General features: G+C 38.4%; 1 protein-coding gene across 6 annotated transcripts in view; it reads right to left on the bottom strand.

Moving 5' to 3' along the window:
- Positions 1–19,676, bottom strand: part of SASH1 (SAM and SH3 domain containing 1) — a 1,700,050-nt gene that overhangs the window by 474,833 nt on the left and 1,205,541 nt on the right. For all 6 annotated transcript variants that reach the window (XM_044068900.1, XM_044068881.1, XM_044068872.1 and 3 more), the window contains one exon: positions 16,529–16,630. In XM_044068900.1, coding sequence (XP_043924835.1) covers positions 16,529–16,630 — 102 coding nt within the window. The remainder of the gene's footprint in view (positions 1–16,528; positions 16,631–19,676) is intronic.

Here is a 19,676-nt window from a genome sequence, read left to right as displayed (position 1 = left end):
CACATGTACACTGACACTTTATGTTGAAATGGTGTCAGCAGGCAGTCTACCATTTGTAGGATACATCTTTAATCCTTTCCGGTGGTATGTCAGCTATGCAAGAAATTATATCAAGTGAAGAGCTGACAAAGGTAAGCTGCTGAGAAGGAGTAAATTGTGATTTTATGATGCATATTATGACCGCATGATTAGTACATCGACTGCAGCAAGGAATCCTCATGTTCATGTTCCTCTAAGAAGTGTTTTGTTGGTGCAGCTAAGAGGAAGTCCTCCAAGGAGGAGGAAATCCTGGATCTCACTCAGTTTTTGGTGCACTGTTATGGCAGACACATATTTCATGAACACTCAGAGGGCTATGCTGATCCAAAACAGAAGGGCTTAAAACTGGCACTACCTAGTATTTAGATGTGGTAGTGTGCATCCTGGCATCTAAGCAGCACATCCTTTCCCAACTAGATAATCATGAGAGAACTGACTAAAGGTTGACCATACAGAAGGACCGTCTGGGAATGTGTTGGATTAGACCACTGAGATCTAAGGCAGAGCTGAGATACCTGGTGGTCTTTGGAACTAAAAAAGTAGTAACAGAAGTATTACTGCTCTGATGGAACCACAGGTGCAGCTTGCTGTTCTGGAGCCTGGTGCCATCCCATGAAATGCCACCCCTCCTCAAATCTAAGTTCAAGAGCAAAAAAGATCTCTCTCCTTGGACTTGAGGCCATAAAAAATGATCCTCTACCCTAAGCAGCCAGATATAGTTCAAGGAAAAAATAAAATAAAAATACTTTTCACAATCTTCATTTATTAATCTGTAGCAGCTGGTACTAAAGTGCTTCAGTTACGAACTGTACAAGTCCTTAGGGAGAGAAGAATTCTCCTCTGCATTTGTATAGCAAGCAGCTGCTATAGTCCACACATGGATGGTTAAAGTGCTTCATTTCTGAAGTCCTTGAACTGGACTTTACAAAATTAAAAAAACAAAAATATTTTTTCACATTTGCAGCAAGCAGCTGCTACAGTATATGCCATATATGGAACAGTAAAGCTCTTAATTTCAAACTGCAGATGCAATAATGGCATTCAAATGCTGGTACTGCATTCAAGACTGCTTGAGATCTACAACTTGCATCCCTTCTAACACTATGTGCCAGGGTGGTTGCTCACTTTGCCCCACCTTATAGGATCATTGGAAATTACTAGGCTATTGACCCGGAGGTCAAGTTAAGCCCTAGTCATTTCACCCCAATGTAAAACCATGAAAATGCTAGTCAGTACCCAAGATTACATTTAGTGATGACTGCCTATGTCCAAAGAGGGTTGTGGGCACTATGCCGTTGAGAATTTATGGTGTCCAATCCACTTGTCCAAGTTCCTCTTGAACAATGTCACAGAGGTACTCTTTTTCACTCGAATTGGTAGCCTGTTCCAAAGATGCGTCAGTTGCTGGGAGATAAATATCTCTCTCCAGCATGTCCTATTTAAGTTGCAGGCCATATTTAGGTCCCTGGAATGGCTTATCCCGAGTCTCATTTGATTTACTAATATGCAGCAAGTTCATTAATTTTGGGTCTTGGATTGCTCTGTAGGCCAGGCATAAGTCTCCCTTAAGAAGTCTATATGACATGGAGTACAGTGACAGGGAATTTGGTTGGTCTGTGTAAGACGCATGCTGGACCCCCTTGATCTTCTTTGTTAGAAGACCTTTGAGGTCTTTCCAATTGCTGCAGGCGTTTTGTACAGTACATGCCGGAGGGCTGTACTCAATTATGGGCCAGATTAGTTCCGAGAATAGATGGGTTATAACCTTTTTTTTACTCTCGAGATGATGCCTTTGACAATCAAGTGTGCTATGCATAAAGCCTTCCTTACTACAGTAGACACATGGTGGTCAAAGTTAAAGTGGCAGTCAACTTGTGATAACAGGTCCCTTATGGGTACTTGGGGTACTGTCGTTGATTTGATAGTGTTAAGGGACACTGTTTGTGCAGAGGGGAATGATGATGCATTTCTTTGCAGTCGGTTTGAGACCGTGACTAATACACCAGTTGTTGGTCTGTGTGAGACCCTCCTGGAATATACCAACATTATTTGTGGATTCAATGACTGCACCTAGTTTGCAGTCATCTGCAGACTTGGTCAGCCACAACTCCTTAGTTTTGACCTGAACTTTCAAAAGTATATACCAAAACAGTAGCGGACCCACAGCACTGACCCCTGTAAGGGTTTACATTCAGTTTGCTAAGTTTACCAGTAAGGCCTGAATGTGGGATTGTGTCGAAAGCCTTTGCCAAGTTGAGGTATGCTCTCGTCAATGTCCCTGGTCACATTTTCAAAGAAGTCCACCAAATGTAACAGGCAGGATTTGCCCTTGACAAAGCTGAATTAGGTAGGATCCAGTGTTTGGACATCATCTATGTATTTATTTATGAGGTCCATAATGATATGTTCCACAGCCTTACAGATGAGGCTGGTCAGGCGTATGGGTCTAATTGCCCATGTCTGCTATTAGCTGGGATCACTTGGACTAGTCTATTTATAAGGAACCTTTGTGCTTCCTTTTTTTAACTGCATTTTCCTGCATCCTGCTGCCTCCAACTATCTGTTCCTCATGATCTATCACTTATGGGGAAGAGCTGTTCTTATCCATTTGCTCCCCATGAGGCAAGATCTGATTTGCAGAGCTGTCATCATGGCATTTTATGGATTCCTAACCCCACCACCACCCAGTAGTGACATGGGCTCAGCATCATTGTTGCAGGGTCACCTATGTCCCAGTATAGAGAAATACCTATCCCTTGACAGGCCTGTGCAAGGGCTACCACACTAACATGGGTACAGTCAGCCACCACCCCCTCACTGGGGCCTGTTCTTGGGAAAGCCACCTATGTTATCTCCCTGGAGCATCATGTCAACATGGGGGGACAAAACAACCCTCCCTCCCAGTTGAGGGTGCAGATTTAATTTGTGAAGCTCTTTTCCACCCTTCCCAGGTGTTCTAGTTTCCCAAGCTGCTGAATGATCTGGGTCACTGTCAGGAATTTATCTCTTTGCACCAGAAAGCCTGAATGCACCTCCTTTATCTGCTATTTTTTTTCATGGGATGGAATACCTGGTAAATGGTGAGTTGATGTGGTGGTGAGTTGATGTGGTGGGGAGTCAATGGACAAGAATAATCCAGGAAATCCCCATCATCTATAAGCCCTTGTAGATTTTTTTTCCACGGGGCAAAAGGAAGGAGATTCTGCCCCAAACTAGATACATCTAGGAAGTCAGTAGTGTGGTCCCCCCTTGGGGTGGACATGACCTCTGGGTCAATGACCTTGCTGAAGGAATATACTAAAAGTACTAGAACAGCCAACTGAGAAAAGAATATGCCACACAATCTGTCCCAGTAACACTCCTAAAAGCACCAGCACGGACACCAATCCCAAGATGTAGAATACAGTGAATTTATTGTTAAAAATGTCAGTTTTTGAGCGCTTTCATCTTACATAAAAGACTTCATCAGAACAACTCATACATACTTTCTGTTCACTTATAAATACAAAAAGTCATCACCTGACACACATTAATTAAAATTTAAAGTGCTAGTGCTAATAATTCAAGTTCCTTCCTATAAACTGTGCATGCAGTCTATGCTGTCAAGATTGTAAATATTAAAAATATTTAAAAACATATAAATCAATGACATTAAACATTTTTACATCATGATAAGGAATACAAACACTGATGGTGAACATGGCAGTAAATCTAAATGTATACTTGATCCCTACATTACCAAAACACTAACGTTATTATAACAACTATCTTAAATTGTCTAATATAGGTTTAATGGAAATGTGATCATTAATTCCAGGGTACACTGAAGCATTTAGTTTGATTTGCCACCTTACTTCCTTGTCACTGACCATCTTTTTAATATCCCCCCCCCCTCACATTATACTTGACCACTTCTAGAATACCAAATTTAAAGGTTGAACATTCCTTATTATCATTTAAATGTTTCCATAGGGCATTATTATCACTATGCTTCTTGATACTGTAATAATGACCAGAAATCCTGTTATGTAAACATCTAACAGTCTTCCCCACATAAAAGCAGGGACAGTGTGTACAAATGGCCAAATAAATTAAATTTTTTGACCTACAATTGCCCTTCTGAAAAATAATTCTCGTTTTATTGTAATTTTGCAAAATGGTATCCGGCGCATCTATAATATATTGGCACTGTTGACATGTGCCACCACCACCACACCTTTCAGTTCTCTGGTTGTGTTTCCTCTCCAACAAAAATTTCATATTGAACCCGTTTTTAAAAACAAAATGTGGCTCATTCCCCACTGTTTTTAATACTCTGTTGTCAGCCTTTAATACATTCCAGTAATATCTCCACAGTAAGATTCATGTTGGAGGACACATGCCTTGCCATACTTCCCTATGGCACCCTCTTCATTAGTTGTTCTTTTACTCTGAGCTACTTCTGTTTCTGAACCCATTCCCAAAAGGGGCTTGTACTTAATTCCCCATTGTTTCCTAACATACTCACTTACATCCAGTATCATGTCAATGGGATACCCTCTTTCAGCAAAAAAAGGGCCTATTTTGCCCAATTCACTGTCCAAATCATTTACATCTGACGTCATCCGAGCTACCCGAATACATTGTCCTTTGACAATGTTCCTTTTTTGAGCCCAGGGGTGATGCTGGAAAAGTGTAGATAGAACTGACATTTTTAACAATAAATTCATTGTATTCTACATCTTGGGATTGGTGTTCGTGCTGGTGCTTTTAGGAGTGTTACTGGGACCTTGCTGAAGGGGATGGGACAGAATTCCTTAACTCCAGCATCCTTCCTAGTACATCTGTCAACATGCAAATCAAATTTTAATTCAAAATTAATTACCGCCTCAGTGATTTTGTGTTGTCAGCAACTTACATCTGGTTGTCATGTGCTGTATGGATAATAATATCAAACAGTAGACTGTTATCATCTGGATTATCGGTGAAAAGCACCTTTTTTGGGGGTTGTATTTGCATTCAAGTAATACCTGGCTTTGTTACCAGTTTCTGGATACTGACAAAAAAATGTAAGCTAGTAATAACTGAAGGATTTTGTGAAACAGCCCAGGGTTGAACTGAAAGCATTTCGGATAAGCTCAGCTGGGAAGGAAGAAGATATCATTGGGTACATGAAAATAATACAGTAGCGCTCCTAGTAAAAATGCTTGAGGTGCTTCCAACACTAAGTGGCTGAGATAAAGATACTGTCACCATCCAAGAAACAAAATGTACGCTGCTAAATAAGTAGTTTGTGAACCATTTACTAAGGTAGCAAATGGTGCTGTTACAGGCGAAGATCAAAGTTTCTATTCTCTCATTATTGTTCTAGATCCTTCTGCAATATTTCACACTGGACCACAATACCCTGACTTAATGGTCCTGGACTGGTTTACCTCCTATGTGATCATACCCAGGGGGTAGTTTCTGGTTTAAATACCTCTCTGTGGAGTACTGTAGGGTTCAATGTGGATTATTTTTATTTTGCAATTTGCTCTTACCCTTTTCTAAACATCTCAATTCCTGTTGTTTATCTCTGTTACTATATTCACTACTTCTAGTAAAGTTGGTCTAGACTTTGACTTCCATTTTCTAGTAACTGCTTTTTTGGCAGCCATCACAATTAGTCTCAGCAAGGCCTTACTATGTCTAGGTAATAATTCCGATTCTGTATCATAGCTCAAAAAATCATTTTCTTAGTTACACCAATTTCCTCACCCAGCATCTCAGACAGAGCAGTCTGCAAGGAATCTTTAAAGTCTGCCAACTCATTATACTCTAAGAACATATGTTCCCAGTTACCTTTCTTCCTCATCACACCTCCAACATTTGCTGTCTACCTGAGGAAAAATTCTATGGAGTCTACTTAGGGTATACCTATGTAAACCCTTCCAAGCAAAGATCCTAAATAATCTAGACTTTGTTGCACATTTGGGAGACATACATATATCCCCCTCATTATTTCTTTGTGAATTGATTATCCAATCTCTCTTCCCAATCCTTTCTAGCTTCCTCTGATTGATTCTTATAGTTATCATGCAATATTTTATATGATCTACTAATTATTCCTTTCTTAATGGCAACTTCTATTCTAGATTCCCTACTAGTGCTGGTCTTTAATTTAGGACACCTCTATTTCTTTCTCTTTGCTTGTACTCTGATATCAAGCCTTGATATGGAAGGCAATCTCTAACCTGCAGTTTAAATAAGTTCTTGGTGTCTTCCCATTCTATTACCTTTCCCTATCTAGCTATTTGCTCCCAATACAACGGTTCCAATGCCGGTTTTCTCCAACATATTTCAACCCCCTCTTGCCTATTGTCTGTATCCCTAAGTGCAGTCATCCCTATTGGCAGAATATCCTTTCTCCATTCCAGTGTTGGCTTAGTTCTTAGAATACTTTCTCCTACTTTATGAATATAATATTCTGCATAATTATTGTAATTCTCCTTAAGGGCCTTAATCCAAAAACCTGAGTCTCTCCTTGTTTCTTGAGCTTCCCCTCTGTTTCATCATCATCTCTTTCCACTTTGAATTATAGTTTTCTGCTTGTGCTATATATAAGAGTCTTAATTGTGTTCCTCTGAAATACTCCTTCAAATTGGGTAATCCCAATCCACCCTGTTGTACTGTTGAAATAAGCTTATCCCACTTGACACTTGCAGTCTTCCCCTCCCAGATAAAATCCTTCTATTCTTTTTAATTGCTATCCACAGCTTCTCCACTGGTTGATACAAATATGCCTGACTGATGTTATAAGACTAAAGGGATTAAAACATGATATCCATATAAGAAGACATTCCATTTTCTCAGTTTTCGTATTATATTTTGTTTAGTCTCTTCCCACATAGCCTTAGCTGCCACACCAGAATCCTTTTTAATCAATACTCCTAAATATTTAATTTTATCATGTCCTCATAAATGTGTATTTTGCTGAACCAATTCAAATGTGGGTACATAATTTAGCACTATTGCCTTTGTTTTCGCTTCACTAATTTTGCATCTCAAAAAGATCTGAAACTGTCTCAATATGCTCCCCAACACTGTAATGTCACTTTCTGGTTTTGTCAGGTACAAAATAATGTCATCTGCAAATAGAGCCACATTTATTGACTACCATACCAATTATACCCTTGAATTTCTGAATCCCTTATTTTCTTTGCCAATGGTCTTAAACATAATGTAAATAACAAAAGGGAGAGAGAACATCCCTGCCTGGTTCCTTTGCTCACGTAGAGATTATCAGAGAGGACTCCAACCACTTTAATTTTAACCTGTGATCCCTCATATATCCTCCTAATCAACTTTACTAGGGAACATTTTCTCCAAACCATTTCTCTTTATCAGATTGTCCACAAGAAACATGAGAACCAGATACAAAACTGTTTACTTAAGAAAAGCTTATAATATTCAATATTCTTTTTCATTTACTTGCTTCCTTTCAGAACGTGTCACTAGATCAACCCAATGGCCTTAACCCAGTCATTCCCCTATGCAAGAATGAGAAAAAGCACACTAATTTTTCTTTTGAAATGTTCTTTTAACCAGATGTTTTATTTTTTACACTGCAGTGCCTACATTTCTTAAAACTGAACCAGGAGAAAGAGAGAGAAGGGAGAAAGAAAAAAAAGAAAGAAAAAATAGGAGCACATATTTACATTAGTATCCCCATTACATTTAAAAATAACTGAAAACATGTTTACTTTATACCTGCAAGGAAAACTGTGCACTATTTAAATAGTACTATTAAGAAAAAAATGTTTACTTTCAATTAATTTTCTCCCCCCCCTTCCCCACTCCTGAGTATTTTTATAAATATTAATGGCATGAAGTAGGGCATATGCTTTAGAGTCCCCTACAAATTTAACAAAGTCCTAAGAAGTCAAATATTTCCAAATGTTTGTGTTCTGTTTTGTTTCACAAAAACAATTATTGCTTTGTAATCCCACATGTCAGTTTCCAAGTTATTGACTTTATTCCCCAAAAGTTATTAAAGATATAAAGTAGGGCATATGTTTTATAGTCCCCTACAAGTTTAACAAAGTCTAAGAAAGCCAGATATTTACAGATTTTCTTGTACTATTCCTGGTCATCTTCATCTCCCAAACCCTGACTCCGCCTCATTTCCAATGTACTCTCAATTCTTCTAGTCAGTTCATGTTTTTTTTTCCCTCTCAAGCATTTTTTACTTATTACCAGGAGAAAAAGAAACAGGAGCAGTTTCACAGCTCACTTTTTGTTGGAGAAACTTTTATATTTCTTCCTTAGTATGTACTTCATTAAAAAATGACTTTGTTCCTCCAAGGAAAAATATTTTGAAGACAGCTGGGTACAGCAGTTTGAATCTCACACTTACTTCTCGACATTCCCTGAATAATGGAATACATTTACTCCTCTTCTGCCTAGTGTATAATGAATAGTCATTCTCCAAAAACACTCTATTGTCTCCAACTTTTAGTACTTTGCCCTTCTGCCACAGTTTTGTCAGAATTAACTCCTTCTGCTGGTAGGACTGCATCTTTAGTATTAAAGATCTAGGTTGTTTTCTCATAGCCAGGTTTTGATGTGCCCTTTCAATTAACAATTCCTGTTGTGGAATACCAGTCCAGTTGCTTATTTGGGCGTTCATAAAATTAGTACCTTTCAGCTTTTCGGGTACAGCAGAAAATCTCAGGTTTTCCCTATGTGCTCTGTCCTCTAATTCTATTATTTTTTGAAACCTCTCTTCTGTGCAGTCTCATATTCAGCCAGCATTTTCTTAATTTCAAACTCTGAGTTTTGCAGTTTTATCACCTTATCTGAATATCTGTTTAAAGCTTCTGAGTTTTGCAGTTTTATCACCTCATCTGAATATCTGTTTAAAGCTTCTTCCATTTTTTCCAGCCTTTTATTGTTTGAGTTGATATACTCCATCAGTGTTTCATTTATTTTAGTCAGGGCTGTGTGCAGTTGCTTTCCTCTAGGTTACTGTAAGTCAAGTCTAGAACCTGCACTGCTTTTTGCTGAACATCTGTAGTACTCTTCTCAGTCAATGTTATTTTTTGCCGCCTTTTATAGATGATTTTCCTTCGGGTCCTCTGTACTTCTTTTTCCCTGGCATCTAGGCAGTGCACTTACTAGCCAGTTACTGAAATTTACCTAGAAATCTAGGTCCACTGGCTTTCTCTGCTAAGTTTCTGTTTTCACACTAGGAGAGCTAGATTTAAGCTGTTATTCAATGTGTAGCCATCTTGGAAGTTAAAGGTGCTGCTTACTTTTGAGGTGTCATGATGAACATGCCTTTTCATTGCTGCATGGAAGATAGGGACACAGTATGTTTGGACTGGCAAATAGGGTATCTTTCCCCAGTTATAAAAACAGAAATGTATGTTCCAGTTACAGAGAGATTACTCTCCTTTGCATTACCTAGGAAAGCAGATACCAGGGTATCTGAAAGACAACTATGACAAATGAACCTGTTGTTCTGATGAGTAATACAAATTCTGTCATTGCTATGAAACAAGACTACCCATTTGTTCCTAGACACAGTACAGTGTGTATTGTATTTGGAAGAATGTATTAGAAAAAAAGTTAGTTCCACAGAGTTTTTGTATCTTTAAATTTCCGAATGGCTTGGACTATGATATCGAAATGGTGAAGGACTTTACCAACTTATTTGATAAGTTTGGTTTTGAGTGATACAACACATTATTAAACACAAGCATAACATTGATTTACTGCAAGGGGCTGACCATTTAAAAAATTTTATTAGAAACTATTTGTTTATTACAGAAATGCATATGGCAACATCTTTTCTAAGACTGATAGAAATATGAGGACATTATTAAAAGAAAGAAAGAAGTTACTCAGGGATTCCAAACAGTATGTTAACAGGGCTGCCTACCCTTTAAAATTCAAGATCAGTAAAGGCAAAGATAGTAATGCCTTCACAAACATTTCTCAAGATTCTAATAGTGACCACAATTTCGAAGGACAGTTTACCAGTAGTTAATGAACAAATACACACTACTAACAACATCAACAGTGACTCAGGTGTTTTTTCCCCTTTAAGAAGCCCTAACACATTTTAGTTGCAAAAGGAAAGGGGAAACCAGAAGAAGAGGTGAAGAGAAAAACAATGATTTAGGCATTGTGATACATGACGACGGAATGACACATACTTTAAAAGGTTACAATATTTATAACTACAGTAGTGTCACTATTACTCCTGAACACTTTTCTATTTTTGAAAAAGGGCTCACGTTTGTGCCTTCTGGGATTTTCAACATTTGTGATACCTTTACTGAACTTAAACTTTTCATTAGGAAGCTGAACCTTGCCCTCCTAGTTAATGAAAGGGAAAGAACACACGAGAAAGAAAAGGAGATTCCACACAAGACAGGCCTATTTAACCCTCCACTACATTCCACTTTGCAGGTTTTTTGAGTCCTGCATGGCAGATCTGTACAAGTTATCTATGGACAAAAATATTTATAAATCTTACAACATGGCTCTAAGGGAAAAACTAACTTTAGAGAATTTAGTCCGTAATTCCAATATCAGGAAAATTAAACCTAACAGGGGTGGGGGTATGGTCTTATTTGATGCCATTGACTATTCTACTACTTTTTTCACATCCTCCATGATAACACCACTTACACCTTAGTTTATAAAAATGAAACAAATATTGCATATCACAGGACTGATTTACTTTTAGAAGATCTACTGATAAATGAAAGAATATTTTCTAAAAACATATGATTTCTTGAAAGTAGAAAAACCTAAACTGCCCTCTATATTTGGAGTTCCAAAAATCCACAAGAATGTTGTCAATCCACCTTTCAGACGTACTGTTGCTGCTAAAGGGTCTACAACCCACCCCACAGCTTTACTTATTGACAAAGCTCTAAAATTCATCACACATTTAAACTCGCACATGTTATGTGATTCATGGGACTTTTTGGGGAGACTCACCCCTAATTTAGTTACAGTAAATATTAGCTTTCTTATGGTTGACATAATCAGTCTTTTTACTTCCATCCCTTTAGAAGAGGGCTTGGACTTGTTTAATGACAATATTTTCCATTTCCATCAACTTAAAGCTTACAACATTAAAATATTGCTTGATTTAACCATAATAGTTTTGGAAAACAACATCATATACTTTGAGTGAGAAACGTTTAGACAAAACTGGGGGGTTGCGATGGGTGTAGTATGCACCCCAATTTTTGCCACCCTTGTTTTGTTAGGTTGGGAGAATGTGTGTTTTCAACTCGAAGTTCAGTCCTTTCATGAAGTTGAACCTGAGATTCCTGGACAATATATTTATTCTATGGGATGGTCCTGATGTCGAAATTCACAATTTCATCCATTATTTAAACACTACTTCCTTTCTAAGAGTCACATATAACCACTACAAAAATAGAATCAACTACCTTGACACACTTACTGAAATTTAAGGTACTTTCAAGTCAAAAATACTTGAGTCGAAAATCAACATTTAGCAACTCATATCTACCCTTCACAAGTGCTCATCCATTTTGTCAGAGAGAGAGATTCTTGTGAAGGGGGCAGTTTATTTGAGCTGCAAGGACAACTGCCACATATGAAGATTTACAACAGGAGTTTTCTTTCATTTCTAATGTATTTACTGACAGTATCAGAGGTTACCCTAGGAACTTAGTAACCAAAATCACTTGGGAATTTCTCAATGGATGGAGTACAAAATACAAACCACTTCTTGAGTCTGAGTTTGTGGACCTCGTATTAAATTCATTGACCTTAAACAATAAACATATAAACTTTGAGAGGTCCATGGTTGTTGAATTTAATTAAGCTGCCCCTAAAATCAAATAAATTGCTTCCAGAAACTGGAATATGTTAAGGTACAACTCGGACACTGTTAATGTTTTGGGAACATATGCAAAATTTGTATTTAAAGACAGGCAGAAATTTGAGGAACATATACAAAACAAATGCTTCCCACAAAAAGAAAGAAACTTTAGGGACTAGAAAATGTGGGGAATGCAGATGCATCTTGGACATGGACAACACATTTGTAGAAAATGCATGTTGCTCCAAGTTATATTGAGGAAAGGCAATTGTGCCACTAAAAGTATTGTTTATCTAGCCATTTGCAAAAAAAGTTCTTGTTTTTATGTTGGCAAGACTGACAGGAGTTTTAAAAATAAATATATAAACAAACTTACAGTATTAAAACTAAAAATGGCAATAATGCCCTGTACAAGCACTCACTGTCAAAAAATTGCTACAATGAGTTCTTGTTTGGTATTTTGGAACAAGCAGTTACTGACCCCAGGTGAGGTGATGGACAGAATGTACTACAGTACAGGGAACTCTTGTGGCAGTTTAAATTGAACACTTTTATCTATCCTGGTTTAAACAACTGTATCCATTAAACCAGTGCTTAAAATGCAGAACAGCCAAATTAGGAAAGAATTTCTGTTGGTCACTGTAATACTTGTCCTTCATTTACTCCCTAACTCATTTTATTGGTTACTTGTTCTTACTATTTGATTATTAAGATTTGATTCTAATTATTTGACTTCATTTAAATAATTGGCGTGTTTGCACTTTGTTTTATTCTTAAACAGAATAAAACTTTAGACTTTGTATTCAGGTTTTAAACATTTTATATTTTATATACATAAGAAAGCAGTACTGTTCCTTTAAATTCTCTAAGGATTTTAATTGATTTGCATTCACTCACACATATAAATGTGATTGTTTGTAATGTTTTTTTTTTTTTAATTCTGATGAAGTCCTGACAATAGCAGAACGAAAGTGCTTAACAATTAAACTTTCTTGAAATTTATCTCTACTGGTTCCCTCTGTTTTTGCACTTTGTGTACGCTGCCTCAGGTCATTATTGTAGCATGTCATTTGCATTATGTATTATTGTAACAATCAACTTAATGGTCTGGGTTGTAAAAGAGCCCCTAGATGACGGCACTCATCTGGTTAAAGCAAACTACTTTACAAATGAACAAAGACTAATCCATTTATTTGCCAATTAATTAAATAAATAAAATGACAACATTATTTTATGCACTTGTTCTCTAAATAAGCAAAAAATGTCATCTTAAATTACAGTATAATTTCACACTGTGAAGACACGCATCATAAATCCCTCATCCCACCTCCTCCTAATTGTCATTTCAGCATAAGAACCTTCTTGAAATGAACAGACATCTTCCAGACAGTTCAAATCATACCTCTCAATGTCTCAATGCAAGAATTCAAAATAAAGACAAAAATTATTGGGTGGACAAAGGCCCGAATTTAGGAAGAGAGTCTAAATATTTCTCTTGTAAACTTAGAAAGTTGACAGAATATGTTTTGCATTAGAATGCATTTTACGAAGAGTAGTAATACTGAATATCAAATGTCTGCCATTATTTAGTGACTTCAATCTTCAATGATTTGCCTGCAAGACAAACATTTGAGAGGAACAGATCAAAAATATACGGTAAAAATTTGGACACATTTCTGCAATGCTGGTCAGTTGAAAGGTATGGTTCAAATGCTACTTTTTACATATCCATTCACTGCCAATTGAGATTGCTGCACAAACAAGCAGACTTTACTAAACCAGGCACTTACACAAAAGTCCTCATTGGTCATCCCCAACACTGCAGTCAAGATAACTGGTCAGCCACCCCAGACATAAACCTGCCCCTTCAGTTTTTTTGCTCTCAATTTAAGATGACAAATAGAAAATACAGACTGACAGCTGATTCAATTTCTGTTTCATAAAGGTGGTCCACAACTACCACAAGATCAGCAGTTATTAGCAGGGGTTTAATTCAGTGAACGTGTCAATTACTCTGCCTGTTTTCACGTATAATTACCCTGAGTACAATTAAGTAATAATCCAGTGTTGTAGTTACATCACACATACACACACACACACACACACACACACACACACACACACACACACACACACACACACACAAAAGCAAAACTGCTACCTCTTCCCCAGAGCTTAACCTCTATTTTCATGTTGGGTACCAGGGTACCCCTAAATCCTTCCATTTACTTGGTCTGCATCAATGCCTCGGGTAATACACACCCCTAAGCATATACTACCCTCTTTGTGAAGCCATATATGCATGAATCATTGTTGATCATTCCATTTCCAGTTGCTATCCATGAAGCAATATTCCCTTTTGTCTTTTCTCTTCAATGTACTTGTTCCCATTTACCCCGACACTGCAGACACTTAAAACCATAGCTTTTTCCTTTCTGTTACAGCACCTAGCTGGCTAAGTTTCTGTTCATTCCTTAGCCATGCTACCATCATCACCACATTGGTAATTTGGTATTGTACACCTTTTACCAGCAAATTTCCCTTTATCTGCAGGTCACCAGAGATGGGCAGCAATCCAGTTGAGGCCATACCCAATCTCAGAATTATCACAGCTTTATTGGAATCAATTTCCTAAGGTACGCATCCCAAAATTACACTGGTAGCCCCAGTCACCTAATGGATAAGGCACTGGTCTCTTAAGCCAGGAATTGTGGGTCTGAGTCCCATGTGGGTTGAAAATTTTACTGGCTGCTACACTGCCGGTTTCAACTCAGGGATGACTATGTTCCCCAGGTGCTCTTCTTCCATCTCTGACCTTCCTAAGGTAAGGCCTAAAAGCACGAACATTTCTTTTTCCTGAATTCCCCCATTAGTGAATGCAACATTGCAATTTTTTCTTGTATTAAATCTCACATGTCAATCTGTCCAACATGAAAGCTAATGCAAGTTTTGTTCAAAACTATCCCAGGCATCAGCAAAGAATAACACAATCCTGATATTCCCAGCATGCAGGCAGATATTATTCTCAAATTCCAGTGAAGTATGTGACCCATTAGGTTAAAGAGAACCATTCCCTGGTCTTCCAGTTACTGTGTTTTCTATTAACTGTTACCATTAACTACTTTTGCAGAGAGATGCACATATTTTCACTACTTTTGTGCATGAACAAAAGATGTACAGAAATAAGGCGAAAATCTCAAGCAAAAAAGCTGAAAACCAGTCAACTCACAAACCAGTTTAAATGGCAAATGTAGCCTTATAACTATGACAGCTGTCACTACTTTGGCCCAAAAATTAGTATCACAACCACTGTTTTAGTGCACGTCTGCAACTAAACACTCACAAATAACAACGTCTGCAACTAAACACTCACAAATAACAAGTATTTTAAACTTTTTTTTTTTTAACCCTCTACTAAATCTGTTCGCTCTCTGTAATTTCCACACACTACTAGTGGCAGCAATTTTGAAGAACTCTGTGGAATATTCATCTCTTCCAGTGCTGCTACAGAGAGAAAACACCATGTCCCATGTTGGACTCATCCAAAAGGTACTTCTACTACACTATACAACTGCCAAACTAGCCAACTGCCTAAAACTCTAAAATAAAGAGGTGATCCATTACATTTAGAAGGACGAACATAAGTTTTATAGTAGAGCTGGTCCTTTTGTAAAATCTGTGCTTACTCATCACAAGGTATCCACCTACCTACATGTCACTGTACATTATAAATCTGCATTGTCCCATAATGTAAACCAGTGCAGCCTGTGGTTGTTCATATCCTTCCATAACCTTAAAAAAACAGGACAATACAATACATATGGTATAACCTCGGCCTAAGGCAATCTAACAGGACATCCATTCTGCAAAGCAGGTACCACAAGTTAGAAAAGCTGCAGATATTTACTACTGAGTGATGCTGACGACGTATTTTAATTTGTGTCCAAAGGTCAATATAAGCTGCTATTCCTTTCATAAGGAGTCTCTCGGAATACATTTAATCATATGACTTCATTGCAAAGACAGTCAATCACAGAGCGGCCATCATCATCAGTGACATTATCCAAAACTCCTGCCATATAACTGCATTTCTACAGCTACTCATCACCCAGTTTTGATTAATTATTAAACAATTCATCTAAGGATTTGTGCAGTATGAAAAGTACTCTATTATGCAAAAATGAATGAGGATCCTTTCTGCATTTATCTACCTCATAGCAAAGTCTATAAAATGTCAATAACTAGTCTATCTGCTAAAATCACAGAGTAAATGCCATGTCTCAAGAATCTAGGAGAAATACCCTCTCAAAACGCTGAGCACAGAGCAGTAATTGCTACACTATTTTTCTTTGTTTCGTTAGCGTAAGTCAGGGAAAAGGAATGGTGCCAGTTAATATCATGTAGCCCATAATGATTCTGTGGCAGCTGAAAATGAAAGGTTACTGTTATATCAGCATTTCTGTAGGAAAAATTTACAGCCATGGTTGGAAAATGTTTAGCACTTTATTTTTTCTTGTGTGTCCAGTGGCTATAAAATTATAGGGTACCAGAAAAACAAGGCATACTTTAACTTAAATTCATTTTATTAACATGCTTATTGCTTTAAAAGCAGGCCACAGTGTTCTGTTTAAATGAGCAAATGCAAGGTGTGCTACTCACGTTACAGGTAGATGACTCGTCCACTGGTGGGTTAGAATCATCTGTCCACTCAGCAGAGTCACTGGCACACATCTGTCTGCTTTGGGTCTCATATTCCTTCAACTAAGAAAAGCAAGAGAGAAAAGAGAGAAGTGAAATATGCAACAACTGCTTAATAAAAGCAAATTAAATAACCATTAATCTTCTTCTTCTTCTTTTCCCGGTTAGGGGTCACCACAGTGGATCACCTGTCCACTCATGATTGGCAGTGGAGTTTTACGGTGTCGAGTTGCCAGCCCGACGCCCAACCTTCCACAGAAGGCACACACACGCAAGCACTCATGCCTAGGGTCAATTTAGAGTGTCCCAATCCACCTATAACCATTAATAAATTGAAATAATGGCAGCCATAAGTATCCTCAAACCAGAAGGTCAGAATTTGTCAGAACACTATTACAGCATCACACCAAAACTGTTACAGTCATGGCCTACAAGTTGAAATGACAAGAAAATTATTTAACCGAAAAAAAAAATGAGAAATGCTAAACTTGGAGAGTTTATAAACAGATGTGTTGCAAGTTTCAGATTTCATCTCAGGAGAAAAACTGTGAATTTTATGATCTAAGCATATTTCTGTGTGTTCAGCTGTCTAAAACATTCCCACAATCAGTGCTCAATGGGAAAGGATTACAGACACAAAGCAGACCAACACAACCATGCATAGACTTGTCAGTAGACATAACTCAGATTTTCAAAAATCAGGACCTTCCTTCCTGTCTACAAGTACATACCCTCCCATCTTCCAAACAGCAGTGTGTCATTCAGTAAAGTTGTAAACCTGCAGTACATCTTTATTCGCTTGGCTTATATTTTGTTACTGGAGTAATGTAAACAATTACTATTGGTCACAGACAGTAAATATATGGCATGGCACAAAAGAGTCCAGCTCCTGTGACTTAAGCTGCCTTTTCTAAAAGACTGTTTGCTACCAATGAGTTATGTTTATTCCTCTCAGCAGAAGAGAGTCTGGATATTTTCATGTTTGTATCACAAAACTGTGAGATTCACAATCAGAACACAAGGAAAGATGGAAAGATTTAGTTGATGATTTATTTCACAATCTGTAGAGAACAGCATCTAAACAATGTGCAAGCCAATATGCCTTCAGCTGGTATAAACATTTTATTTTTTCAGCTTGCTTTTGTGGTGTGGGCATTACACAGCATTGGAAAAATACAACTGCCCGTTTCCCTGCCTGCCTATCTCCGTTAAGTGCTGTGCTCTGGACTACAACCAGGGCCTTTCCTCCAAAGCTTCTAAATGGCAGTAGTTCACCTGAGCACTGGTCCAGAGAGCATGTTGATGGACTCGCCCTCCCCTCCCTGATTACTCAACATATTGTGTTAAGGGGATGAAGGTATTTAGCACTGGGTTCTGCATACATTTCTTTGTGACCTGGGTCATGGGTGAAAAAAGGGTTTGGAGACCAGTCTCCTTACCTTGTAAAAATATAAATGGTTAAAAACACACACTTTTGCTTCTGTTTTCAACTCTTTGTATTTTTATCAAGCCAACTAGTTTGTTAGCCTCCACTCTTCACACGGAGACACACACAAATACCAAGCTATAAGTGTGGATGTATAAAACTGTTACAAAAAATATTAAAGGAAAAGAAGCAGCCTGAAGTAAGAGTTTTAAGCCCCACTGCAGCTACTAAAAGTGCTGTGTGTTCAGCAAGCACAACATTATGCTTTCTTCACCCTAATATACGCAGTTATTTAGGAAATATAAAAGATAATGTCAAATATACATTATACAATACAGCAATAACACAAGGAATAAGGAAAGTACAGTTGTGTACACTTACCATAATTGTAGATGTTTGAGTGTATTCACCGTTGCAGTCATCACATTTGGGTTATCCTGCCAAGGGTAGCTCTCAGTCAGCCCGAATACCAGAGGGTTAGTATTTCTGTGTCGGTTGCTGTCACTCCAGGACTGACAGCAGGTCGTCAGTAGTATAAAAACAGGCAGCCGACACCATTACATCAGTTTTTCTTACCCTGTCAGGAGCCCCCAAACAGGGTGGTCTATATCAGAGGCACAAAAAGACTTTAGTGTGAATGCTCACATCAGCAAAAATGCCGGGAATCGAAACTGTGATTGTGGGGTCATGTTACAGTGAGGAATGGGATATTTGCCCCTTCCTCACTGTAGTGCGACCTCGGAGTTGGAATATATAGTTAGTGGGGGGTGTGGGGGCACATCCCCCCCACAATAACAAGTTCGATTACCATCATTTTCACTCATGTGAGCATTTGCGGTAAAGTATTTTCGGTTTTATAATATAGACCCCAAACAGTGAGCTAGGTTATGGTGGAAGAACACCACCAAGACAAAGTAAACACCAAAACTTCCCTGTAAGGAGAGAGGAAGAGAGAGAGAGAGACAGACAGAGACCAGTGGGATGGAGGGGGGGGGGGGGACGAGGACTGCAACAGTGAATACACTTGAGAACATCTACATTTATGGTAAGTGTACACAAATGTACTATGTTCTTCGTGTTTCACTGTCGCAGTTATCCCATTTGGGTTGATTCCCAAAGCTGAAGAAAAGGGTGGAGGCAGTCAAAAAGACTGGGGGCTGGCTAGGATGTCCTGCAAGACTGCGCCAGCAAAGCCTGCCATGGATTTGGAGAAGATAGGTAGGTGGTAATGCCTGATGAAGGTATGAACAGATGTCCATGTTGCAGCCTCCAGGATGTCGCTGGTGGGGAGCCCTCGGAGAAAAGCTGCAGAGGTGGAGGCAGACCTGGTGGAATGTGTCCTGACCCCTTTTGGGGGTGGTTTCCCATGCTGTTTGTAGCAGAAATGAATGCAGTGTGCTATCCATTTGGAGATTGTTTGTTTGGATATGGCCTTGCCTTCTGCCCCTGCTGCAAAGCCGACTAACAAGTGATCAGTTTTTCTAAAAGATTTAGTCTAGTCCAGATAGAATCTTAGCGGTCTGTGCACATCTACAGAGTGCAGAATCCTTTCGCCCTTGTTTTGTGGGTTAGGGAAAAAGGTAGGCAAATTAATGGATTGGTTGAGACCCACAGGACACAACTTTAGGCTTGAAGGATGGGTTAGTCCTGAGGGAGACCCTGTCAGCATGGAAAATGATGAAG

The sequence above is a fragment of the Protopterus annectens genome, chromosome 1.part0 (genome assembly GCF_019279795.1).
Source record: "Protopterus annectens isolate FY-2018-M chromosome 1.part0, PAN1.0, whole genome shotgun sequence".
Taxonomy (NCBI): domain Eukaryota; kingdom Metazoa; phylum Chordata; order Ceratodontiformes; family Protopteridae; genus Protopterus; species Protopterus annectens.
The sequence above is the reverse complement of the archived record's forward strand: the minus strand, read 5'-3'. Positions and strand labels throughout refer to the sequence as shown.